This window comes from Saccostrea cucullata, unplaced genomic scaffold (assembly GCF_032062105.1).
Source record: "Saccostrea cucullata isolate Sc308-1 unplaced genomic scaffold, CSIRO_AGI_Scuc_v1 ctg157, whole genome shotgun sequence".
NCBI lineage: Eukaryota > Metazoa > Mollusca > Bivalvia > Ostreida > Ostreidae > Saccostrea > Saccostrea cuccullata.
In genome coordinates, this window is record NW_026918429.1 from 1,198,565 (window position 1) to 1,211,220 (window position 12,656).

General features: G+C 34.4%; 1 protein-coding gene across 1 annotated transcript; it reads left to right on the top strand.

Moving 5' to 3' along the window:
• The first annotated feature begins 972 nt into the window (after positions 1-972).
• On the top strand, positions 973-9,366 carry LOC134265447 (nucleolar protein 12-like). The gene is made up of 5 exons (XM_062747654.1): positions 973-1,114; positions 5,446-5,551; positions 5,860-6,045; positions 6,565-6,656; positions 9,200-9,366. The coding sequence occupies exons 1-5, from the start codon at positions 1,038-1,040 to the stop codon at positions 9,348-9,350; spliced, it is 612 nt and encodes a 203-aa protein (XP_062603638.1). The 5' UTR covers positions 973-1,037; the 3' UTR covers positions 9,351-9,366.
• The last annotated feature ends 3,290 nt before the right edge of the window (positions 9,367-12,656 follow it).

The window sequence follows — 12,656 nt, forward strand, 5'->3', positions numbered from 1 at the left end:
TACTAGTATAAAAAATTTATGTTATTACATCATGATAGATCACTAATAAAGATGTGTAATACACTTCTGGAAATTCTAGTGCTTGTACTCAAAAATGGGACATTTTGCATCCTTAATTTGATACAAATGTACATGTACCTGATAATTGCATACTTTTCAATTATTACTAAGTCTATTATATTAAAAAAAAACCTTGAGAGTTTTCCAGACTATAGCATTTTTCACTCTCAATTTGCAACAAGAATATATCTTAAACTCCTTTCCTTTGCCAAAATAATTGTCAGGGAAGACGGGGGAAGTCAGACTAGGCAGTTTCAACAAGATCGGAGAATGTCAGGGAACGACAGGGAGTAGACAGGGTAGAAAGGGAGTGGACAGGGTAGACAAGGATAACGACAGGGGATTGTAGGGGAAAGTCAGGGAGTGACAGGAAAATGTCAGGGACTGACAGGGGAACGACAAGGGATTTTTTGGCATCTTTAAGGGGGGGGGGGGGTATTTAATTCAGCAAAGTGAAAAGGGGGGATAAATCAACAACAACAAAAAAGACAAGTCCCAATTTCAATGCCTATACATTATGTCTATCTCTTGACAAAAAAGGGGACTAGCCCCCCCCCCCCCCCCCTACCGTTCCGACCACAGGTACTTGGGAGTTGGGCCCTCCTTTCCTAATTTTTTCTTTTTTATATCTTGGGTCACACCATCCTTTTATGCACTACTTCACTTGCAATCGATAATGTAACCCGTTTGTCTTTGTAAGAAACGAGTGTGTCAACCTCAGATAAAAGAAAAATGGAAAGAAGAGGGGGTCCAGCCTCCTATATAAAATTCGAAATCAAAATTTATTTCTATATTGAGCAAGAATAACAAATAATTCTCGTTGTCTTGGGTAAAAAAAAGTAAAATATTATTGATACCTTGAATTTCTTTCTAAGAATGTCTCTATAATTTTAGTAAAATGAAACTGATGTTTGGTCGAAACAATGATTGAACGACTTATTGAAGTTTAACTCAACTAGAGGAACTTCGAACGAAACATGGAAATTGCTAAACGAAGGAGCAAGAAGAATAGGAAAACAAAGAAAATTCTTGTCTTCAATGAACAGAATAGAATGTAATTGGTATTTTGAATCGATGGTTGAAAATCTGACCCAATCATTTCAACAGATGATTGGAGGAAACGATTTAGCGTGCCTGCCACTTACTGCCAGTTAACGTATTTTATTGTGTAAATGTGTTTGTGTAAATCTCTAATCACTTGCTCATATTTACTAATAACAGGATGCAAATTTTATTCTTTTTGGCCAGATTTCAAAATTTCTAGTCTTTGTCCATGTAATGTTTGTGTAAATTTTTCTATGCACTCCCTTGACAGAAAATAATTCATACTTCAATAAATCCAAGATTCCTCACATCCCATGATGTGCATATGTCACAATCTAAAAAAAAAAAGCAAGGCTGTTAAGAGGAAAACCTTCAATGTGCAATATATCATAAATTTTAAGTACATTGTGTATTTGAATGAACTGCATTTACACAAAAGAGTAAATTATGTATGTATGAAAAATGTACATGTGGACACGGTTAAAATCTCTCAAATGTATAAATATTGAATATAAAAAATATAACACAGTAAAACTCGTTTAGTACGAACACAGATATTGCAAATTTATGGATATAGCCAATAGGGCTGTCATGGTTCCAAAATTTTTCAGGTTGGGTCGGTTCCAATTTTTTAGCTCACCTGAGCCGAAGGACGTCTGTCCGTCTGTCCGTCCGTCCGTCCGTCCGTCCGTCTGTCTGTCCGTCTGTAAACTTTTCACATTTTCGACTTCTTCTCAAGAACCACTGGGCCAATTTTGACCAAACTTGGTACAAAGCATCCTTGGGTGAAGGGGAATTTAAATTGTTAAAATGAAGGGACATATCCCCTCGCAAGGGGAGATAATCAAGAAAAGACAAAAATAGGGTGGGGTCATTAAAAAATCTTCTTCTCAAGAACCACTGGGCCAGTAAAGCTGAAAGTTACGTGGAAGCATCCTGGGTTAGTGCAGATTTTAAATTGTTTAAATCATGACCCCTGGGGGAACGGCGGGGCCACAATGGGGAATCAAAGTTTTATATAGAAATATATAGGAAAAATCTTTGAAAATCTTCTTCTCAAGAACCACTGGGCCAGAAAAGCTGAAACTTATATGGAAGCATCCTGGTATAGTGTAGATTCTAAATTGTTCAAATCATGACCCCCAGGGGAAGGGCGGGGCCACAATGGGGAATCAAAGTTTTACATAGAAATATGTAGGAAAAATCTTTGAAAATCTTCTTCTCAAGAACCACTGGGCCAGAAAAGCTGAAACTTATGTGGAAGCATCCTGGTATAACGTAGATTCTAAATTGTTCAAATAATAACCCCTGGAGGAAGGGTGGGGCCACAATGGGGAATCAAAGTTTTACATAGAAATATATAGGAAAAATCTTTGAAAATCTTCTTCTCAAGAACCACTGGGCCAGAAAAGCTGAAACTTATATGGAAGCATCCTGGTATAGTGTAGATTCTAAATTGTTCAAATCATGACCCCCAGGGGAAGGACGGGGCCACAATGGGGAATCAAATTTTTACATTGAAATATATAGGAAAAATCTTTGAAAATCTTTTTCTCAAGAACCACTGGGCCAGAAAAGCTGAAACTTATGTGGAAGCATCCTGGTATAATGTAGATTCTAAATTGTTCAAATAATGACCCCAGGGGGAAGGGTGGGGCCACAATGGGGAATCAAAGTTTTACATGGAAATATATAGGAAAAATCTTTGAAAATTTTCTTCTCAAGAACCACTGGGCCAGAAAAAGTGAAGCTTATGTGGAAGCATTCTGGGGTAGTGTAAATTCGAAATTGTAGGAATCATGACCCCCGGGGGAAGGGCGGGGCCATTATAGGAAATCAAAGTTTTACATGGAAATATATAGGAAAAATCTTTGAAAATCTTCTTCTCAGGAACCACTGGGCCAAAAAAGCTGAAACATATGTGCCCATGGAAGGATCATGGGGTATTGTAGATTTCAAAATGTCTAAATTATGATCAGTGGGATAGGGTGGGAATGCATTATGTATAACAAGGGTGAAATCTGGTAAAGAACAGAATGGTCAAAGCTTCTCAGGTGAGCGATGTGGCCCATGGGCCTCTTGTTTAGGTTTGGTTTCGGGTTCTTCAGTTCGGGTATGCAATGGAATAAAAGCTCATGATCTGAATTATATTCAACAAAAAAAATATTTTCATTTAATCTAAGAAATAGCAACATAATAACTAGTTTAAAGTAGTTTCCTGACTAGAAAACAATTGTACCAAATTATTTAAATCACATTATAATGGCAATGTACTAATCAAAACCTAGTTAGAATGATCTAACTGTGTCTCGGTACAAGCCCTCACCACAGTTAGAATACGTCCCATATACTTGCAATGTAGCAAATCGGAGCGGATCCGCTCCGAAACGATTTTGAAGAATATAAAATGATTTGCACTGGGAATAACTACCAAAATAATTAAAACAAACCTTTTTGAGATTGCTTCTGCCTTTTATCCCAAAATATAATCCAAATAAATACGAAAATCCAATTCATTTTCTCAACGTTTTTCTCTCGATTCAAATTACCTCCATGTTTACATTCGGAACTCTCTAGATTGTTCCTAGTAAATGCACTAAGCGAGTTATCACCCGTGGTTCTTTTTGCTACATTACGAATACACAGAACGAATTCTATCGTTAAACCGGGTCCGTAGGACAATATCATTTTAACGATAGAACATTCTATCTAATCAAAACCGAACAGTATTCCGGAAAAACAGGACCGAACCCGGCCAGAATTAATTGTTCTGCGGTTCCAGGTCATTTCGGGCACCCGTGAAAGCCCTAATGGCGAAGTTATTTTGGATCCCTACTTCCGTAAATCTGGAAATTTTTACATCGATTTTATTTTGCGTATCTGGGTCAAAATGCTGTTGATTAATTTTTACGTTTCAAAATTTTGCGAATGACCACTACTTTGTTTATATTTTGTTATTGTTGAATTATTTTTAAGAAAATATTTTTGCAAATGCAATTAATTGCAAATTTGCTAAAACTTTATATACAGCAAAAATTTCCAGATTTACGGTATATAAATTTAACAAATTCCTCATACAGATATAATATATAGTGATTAGTGAAGTAATTTCATAGGTCCCCATAATCTCTGTGGAGATTCTGCTGGGCTAGATATTTGGACTGACGCCCACAGAATCTCTGGACAACCCTCAATAATTCATGTCTGGAAATTAAGTCCCAACTTCGGCAGACTATCGCAAGAATTATTCACATGGGCGACACTGCCGTCCGCTTCAGTTTAGTCATTTGGTTGTTTATTTGACTCTATGTCACTATTATTTCTACATTGCTTACCATTTAGGCATGTAAATTCCAACATAAAAATATCAGACTTGTCGAAATTTTTTAATCACTGTCAGACATTTGGTCTGACAAAGTCAAAAGTTCTGTCAGACCAGTCAAACTTTTGTCAGACCAGATACTTGTACCTTATTTTGATGCTGATAAAGTCATATGAATAACAGCACCAAAATGTCCTTTATCATCCAAATAGCGCATTTGGACGGATTATGTGAGAATAGGTGTATAGTTTGTTTTCAGGACATTTTAGCTCACCTGAGCAAGAGTCTTGTAAGTGATCAACATTTCACACAGATTAATTATTTTCAATAGCCTTCAGTCTAACAAGTTTCCTTTCTTGGTATAGAGAGTCTTTAACATAGACATAAATTACAAGTTTTAAGACTTTGCTATAACCAATTTACTTAGATATCATCAGCATGCTGCGTACGCAGACATTTTCTCTGTGTTTGTGACCTTTAACTATGCATCCCGATCCCGACCTTTATTTAAATTTGCATTACGCTCAATTTTTTTCAAACGGTCATCTGGACCGACGCTTTCTTCAATGTTATCGGTCCAGACAAATTTTTACAAGCCTTGCCGACAGGACTGATGGATTTCGACAAGTCTGAAATATTCAATGAGATCTCTGTTCAAAACATGGCTCCTGTGATGAAATTATTTTCTCCTTGCATAAAAAAGTTCCTATATTCTGTTTGAAAGTTTGAAACAAATGGCAGTGTTGCCTAGTATGTAAATAATTCTTGCTATAGTCATCCGAAGTTGTGGCTTAATTAATTTCCAGACATGAATTGGGTTGTCCAGAGATTCTGTGGGTGTCAGTCCAAATATCTTGCCAAGCAGAATCTCCACAAAGATGAAAGTCCTCGGAATGACTTCGCTATAACTGAGTTATACTGTATAATAGAATAATAATATAATAGACTATCAAAAAAGAACAGGTTGAAATCTCCTGGGTGTAGAATGTATGACTAATAAGTTTTTTCTTATGAAACAGAGAGTATTTGACTGGATTTCGGAAGAGGAAAAAAGAAAGACAACAGCATGCTAAAGAAGAAAGAGAAAAGAGATTAAAAGAAGACAAAAAGGCTCTAAAACAGCAGGTAATGGACATGATGATTAATTAGATAGGTACACTGGAAAGCCAAGAGATTTTTAAAACTATTGTTCAGTATTATTTATCTATGCATGATTACTTTACAATATGATATAGAGTAAAAACTCTCTTATGAAGTATGAGTCAGTGTTGACTGTTCAATCATTAATCTTTAGAAAGAGTAGAATTACGGGCTCCTGAGTTGAATATCAATATATATATTTTTAAAATTTCTTTATCTAAAATGAGACGTTTCTAAATAACTGGACAAATCATTTTAAATACTATTAATAGTATTATTATATTGATTTACAGAGGAAGGAGTTGTTGTTGAAAAGTCAGAAATATGCAGGTAAGAGGAAGTCCAAGGTGCCAGAACTGGATGATATTGAGGATGTAGAGACTTCAGTGGTGGATCTACCTTCTCACACAGTTACTGTAACAGACATCTCAGAAATAGATCTAGCAGGGCATAGTGGACTGAGACTGGGTGTAAACAGGGTAAACATTATCAATATATACATGTATATTTACGGGAGTGCAAGAATTCACTGTTAAAGAGAATTTTTTTTAAAATTTATGCTTAAAGTCAATAAAAACTGATAAAAAAATGTCAAAAAAACTTTCTTTATTTAAATTTCACAAATTTTGTACAGATTTCATGATTATTTTTCATCAAAAGGCTACAGATATGACACTTGAAAATGTATAGGTGAATTCAATTCATAATAAAATTTATTCCAGAAAAGAGGTTTTACTCAAACTTTTTTTGGTTATTTGCTCATCTGAGTCAATGGCTTAAGCTTTTCTGATAAAAGTTTTTCAGTCTTTGTTAACTTTTTTACAGTTTCATTGTCTTCTCCAGAACCACTTTTTCAGCCAAACTTGATATAGACTACATGTACAGGGTACCCCTGGCTGAAAGGGTTAAAAGCTTCTTTACATTTTAGGGAAGATCAGATTTGTTAAATCATGAATTGGCTGTTGATAATCATGTTTTAAATGGGAAATATTGTTTAGGCTGATGAGGAAGAGGAGAAAACTGAAGATGACAGCATGGTTAAAATCAGTGACGAGAAACTGAAGAAATCTCTAAAGAGGCTTAAGAAGAGGTAGATTAAAAAAATATTACTAACCTACGAGTTCATTCCTTTCCTTCTGTGGTTGTTTCTTTTATCTTTAAAGAGTTCTATTGACTAGATTTTGAAAACAGTGGACATTTGAGTTTTAATTTGCACACTGGTCAAACAGTTCCTTTTATTTTTAGAATAGTCCTTCACAGTTGTTATGGTATATTATTTATATTACATTGTATGATCAATTAAGATGGTTATCTGGATGTTGCCTTATTTAGATTGCTAATTTCTTTATAGTGGACACTTACAAGTTTACAAGAAATATTTAGATAAACAACTTTGATTGTGAATGCTGATTTCTGATACTGCCTTATAATTTTTTGCAAAGTAATTTTAGTGATTTTGTTATGGTATAAAGATTACCAATAACCATAGCCTTCAATGTAGGAATAAATGTGAAAACATTTAATGATATTGAATTTTAGCCATCTCAACATCCTTGCTAAAAATGCCAAATTTAATTCCTCTCTAAAATTTCTGCTTATACAGTGTATTCACCTAACAATGCTGTGTGATTTTACTTTGTGATATGGATTTTTACACTTCATCTTTTCATTCACTAAGACCAGACCTAAGGAAGAAGAGGAGAAACAACTTTTTCTATGATTGCATTCACTAAGTAAATGTTGAATTTGTTTCAGTGGTCTTATGGCTTAGGATATTGCTGTGTATAGGTCAAGGCCATTGTAGAACATGTAGCTGAGTTAAATATTTCTATGCTTCAAATTCGTATCTCTGAAGGTTTAATGTTTTAACCCCTTAACGGCCAAGTGCGCCTTTTGACGCATTTTCAGCATCACAGTGATTTAACTGTTGGCATTTTGTAAATAATTGGGATACAACAAAACAGTTGATATTTTCTGAAACTAGAGAAGAAACACAACAATTTTTCTATTATCAGTTTTTCTATGTGATGTTAAGAAATTATTGTAAACTTGAATTGAACATTGAATATAATTGCGGAAAGTTAGTAAAATTACGCATAAATGATTGATTTTGCTCCATCTTCTGTAGGCTGTATCTCACTTACAGCACATGAGTAAAAAAAAAATGAATGCATATCCTAAAAGCAGGAAATTTTCCCTACATCTTCTCTATTGGACATTGAAAGGTACGAGCATCCGTTACAGAAATATTTGCTGTTGAATATTGGAACTTTTTCGAGTAAAACAAAAAAGCACTATGACGTCATCTAACGTTTTACGTGTATACAATGAAATCGTTCATAAGCTCGGTGTAAAATAAATCGATTCTTTTAATATATGGAACAGATTTATTTTTGAAAGGAATTATTTATAAAGAAGAGTTAATATACGAAACGTTTTGAGCCGTAAAGGAATATTCATTAGCTTTAGAATATAAGTGATAGTTCAACGCCCCGATTTCGCGCACCCACTGTTTCAGAAATCCCTGTCGAATTTTGTGTCATTCCTAAATGTAGTAGGAATAATTAATCAAGTAATCAGGTATTGTCGTTACCATGTTCTTACTTTTCGGATTTGTCATTAAAAGTTAAAAAAAAATATACAAGCTTATAATTTTTTTTTCGAGTCCGTAGGCTAGTATTTCAAATGTACTTTGAAAGGAAAAGCTGTCACAACGACGAAACATATTAGGAGTTAAAATTTCGATGAAAGAGATATTTTTGCTAACACACAAACTGCATTTATTAAACTGACGCGATTATTTTTCTTAACCTTATCTTTATCTATTATAAAATGAATGTAAAGGAACATGAAACTAAAATAATGAATATACACTGTGATATTTTATTTTTTAAAATCGGGAAACTTAATTTCGTTTGAATTATTTCCCTTTCTGTTACCATGGTTGTTATATACACAGGGAAAAACAAGCATGGACAATTAATTTTTTTTTTCATGTCACTTAAGATTTGCCGTTATAATATCTTAACTATAAATTTAAGATCGAATTCAGCTCTAAGATATAACATACACGCATGTTTTTCTTTAAAAATATTTTCGATATGTATGTAGTTAAAGTTTAGATATGAACATCATGAAGGCCTAATGTTGAAAACGTATTCCACTGCAAATATTAATGTCGCTTAATTTATTTACAAATTTCAAGACGGGATTCTCAGCCGTAAAAGCGTTCCAAACAGATTGCGATGAATGTTTTTTTTTTTTCTTTTTAAAATTTTTTATTACCCCATCATATGAATATGGTGAACAATAAGTTTACAGCCAAGGTTGGGGAGCCTTGGATTTGCGATGAATGTTAAATAAATTTTTTTTATCTTGAATAAAAAAAATAAAATCAAACCTATTTACCAAAAAGAAATGCATGGATCTTCGTATCTCTGAAGGTTTAATGTTTGGCAATACATGTATTAGGTTTCCATTAGAATTTGGTGTGATTTTCTTCAATTCAAAGAAGTATGTTGTAGGTGAATGTTTCTCTAGCAGTTGAAGAATATTGTCCATTGTGCATTTCATATCTGAAGCCAAGATGATTAAGACCTTATTAGTACTTTATATTTCTTTTATATTTTGCAGACAAGGAGAAATCGACTCACACATTCATCCATCAAAGAAGACAAGGTTTCAGAAGACCCATCCCAAGCAGTACGACAAAAAGTCAATGAAGAAGAGGAAAGAAAAATTTTCTTATAAAAGGCAGAAAAAGAAAATAAAACCTAGAAATTAATAAATATTTTGTTATCATTTAATACCTACAGCATTATTACCATGTTTTGCTGTACAGTAAAACACAATTTTATCAAAGTGCCAGGGATAGAAATTTTGCTTCATTATAAATGTAAATTGTTATATCCAGCCAGTTTGCCTCACAATTTGTTTAAAACCTAAGGGAAATGAACATAACTTCCCTATAGGAGTCAATTCATTTATAAGCATGTTTAATTTGCCCTATATTTCTGGCTAGGTATCCATCAACTCCATGCTGAAATGCAGCTCGTTTCAGCCAGAACGTCATTGCCTTCCCTTGACTGAGGAGGTACCACATGGAGTACACTCCAAAGTGCATTTTACCACTGAAAGTCATGACTATATAAAGAGAAAAGCCATACAACGTGGTAGGGGTTGGCCGACATTTGTGATTATCTATAGTAAAATTTTGCTTTGATTCTTTTTTCACATTTTACAGGGGCCTATAAGTGCACTTGTTCTTGACATGAAAAATTGGTAATGCTAGATCCATATCGTTTTTTCACTCACAAGAAAGAAATCAAAATGTCTTATTGATCACCAGGCTGCAGGATCATGAAACAGACTTAGTCTTGAGTCAAATTTTCAGTTTCCTGTAAGATATTTAAAATTATTTATTGAATCAATCTCTAATTTTGCAGATAACAACACTTTTATTCAGCAAGATTGTAAAGTACCCCAGTAGTTTGATTTTTGCCTGTTTGACTTCAACATTTTAGTACAACAGAAAAAATTTTGACTTAAGCTTACCGGGTAAGAAGCTTCATGATCTTGTGGCCTGGCCTGGTTTGGCTTTTATGAACCACATTAGGCCTAATTTAACAATTACTTGTTGATAGGAGTACTGTTATACAAAAAGTTTACACACATCTATTACTTTGATATTTTGCTCACTGTCATATAAGGAAAAGAATCCTCAAAAGTTAAAGGGTGCTGCATCTTAGGACCTCATGTCAAAGTAGAAAGGGAAAGGGAAATACTGGTATTTACCACTAGTATTTCCTGGCTGAGCCTGCAAAAATATACAGGTAGTACACTGAAATGCAGTAAATGTTATGTCTGAATTGAACATTTTGAGCTTTCCTTTCAATGTTGATAATCACTTTATGACAGGCCAATTTCCTTAGAAAGGAAAAAGGGATCAATTGCTTCGATATTTGAGTACTTGTAGAAAAGTTATTTGGAAAATAAAATAGCCTACATGTATATATATATTTAGGAATAAATTCCAACTGATACATTTAAATTCAATAAACATGATATATTCATAATACACATATTTATACCCCACGCAACTAGTTGCGGGAGGTATAATGTTTTTGACCCGTCCGTCAGTCAGTCCGTCAGTCAGTCAGTCAGTCCTCTTTTTTTTGTCAGCGCAACTCCTCATAAACTGCTGCACAGAATTTCGTCAAACTTTGCAGGTATTTAGGACACATTGTGTAGATGTGCATATTACCAGGAAATTCCGATTCCATTATTTTTTCCGGGAATTTCCGCACTTTTTAACTTAGGCATTTGGCCATACCTTGAATATAGAGATGAACAGTTTGTCAGCGCAACTCCTCATAAACCGCTGCACAGAATTTCGTCAAACTTTGCAGATATTTAAAACACAATGTGTAGATGTGCATATTACCAGGAAATTCCGATTCCATTATTTTTTCCGGGAATTTCCGCACTTTTTAACTTAGGCATTTGGCCATACCTTGAATATAGAGATGAACAGTTTGTCAGCGCAACTCCTCATAAACTGCTGCACAGAATTTCGTCAAACTTTGCAGGTATTTAGGACACAATGTGTAGATGTGCATATTCCCAAGAAATTCCGATTCCATTATTTTTTCCGGGACTTTCCACACTTTTTAACTTAGGCATTTGGCCATACCTTTTATATAGAGATGAACAGTTTGTCAGCGCAACTCTTCATAAACCGCTGCACAGAATTTCGTCAAACTTTGCAGATATTTAGGACACAATATGTAGATGTGCATATTACCAGGAAATTCCGATTCCATTATTTTTTCCGGGACTTTCCGCACTAAATACTTAGGTTTTTGGCCCATACCTTGAATATAGAGATGAACAGTTTGTCAGCGCAACTCCTCATAAACTGCTGCACAGAATTTCGTTAAACTTTGCAGATATTTAGGACACAATATGTAGATGTGCATATTACCAGGAAATTTCGATTCCATTATTTTTTCCGGGATTTCCCGCACTAAAAACTTAGGTTTTTGGCCATACCTTTTATATAGAGATGAACAGTTTGTCAGCGCAACTCCTCAGAAACCGCTGCACAGAATTTCGTTAAACTTTGCAGATATTTAGGACACAATATGTAGATGTGCATATTACCAGGAAATTCCGATTCCTTTATTTTTCCGGGAATTTCCACACTTTCCAACTTAGACTTTTTGGCCATATTTTGAATATACAGATGAACAGTTTGTCAGCACTACTCCTCTTAAACTGTTGTACATAGTTTCGTCAACCTATGCAGATATTTAGGACATATTCCATTATTTTATCCCAAAGAGTTTCGTCAACCTATGCAGATATTTAGGACATATTCCATTATTTTATCCCAAAGAGTTTTGCCTATTATTCAAGAAAATTTCTCACCCCCCCCCCCCCCCCCCCCCCCAACCACTTCAAATTAATGTTTGGATTTGTATAATGCCAAGAAATTTTGATTCCATTATTTATCTAGAAACTTCATTCCACATTTAAATGTCCTCATATGCAAGACATTTTGATGTGAAGATTTTTTTGCAATTATTGCCGTTTTTGATCTATACTATGTATTTAAAGTGCACTAGCTGTGCCTTTCATTATGTGTTTCACAGTCAAGTTTTTGGGGAGCGTGGGGTATGTGAGCTAGCTCACTTTTTCTTTTTATTACAATACATGAGTTTGATAGAAGCTGGGAGTCTCTGACTTTCTCTCCTAACTTCATAACATTTCCAAACTAGAAAACTGACCAGTCAGCAAGGGCCCCGCCATGGGATAAAATTATAAGGGTGCAACTTACGGAATGATTAAAAAATGTACGAAGAATAACAACAGCAACTGTATTCTTAAAATTTCAAGATAATTCCTGAATATTCAAAAACCTGTAAATAATATCCTTGTATTTACATTAGGCAGTAAAGAACAACTTAACATTGAATATATATTTAAACAATAATGAAGCTTCTCTAATATAAAATGCCAGCCTTCAATGAATGCAAATATCATTAACTTCAAACAAACAGCAGTTGCAGACAAAGGTTTTCATTAATCT

Coding starts and splice junctions, on each gene's coding strand:
- LOC134265447 (XM_062747654.1), top strand. CDS start 1,038: ATGGAAATTGCTAAACGAAGGAGCAAGAAGAATAGGAAAACAAAGAAA. Junction 5,552..5,859: donor AAAAGGCTCTAAAACAGCAG/GTAATGGACATG, acceptor ATTGATTTACAG/AGGAAGGAGTTGTTGTTGAA. Junction 6,046..6,564: donor TGAGACTGGGTGTAAACAGG/GTAAACATTATC, acceptor AATATTGTTTAG/GCTGATGAGGAAGAGGAGAA.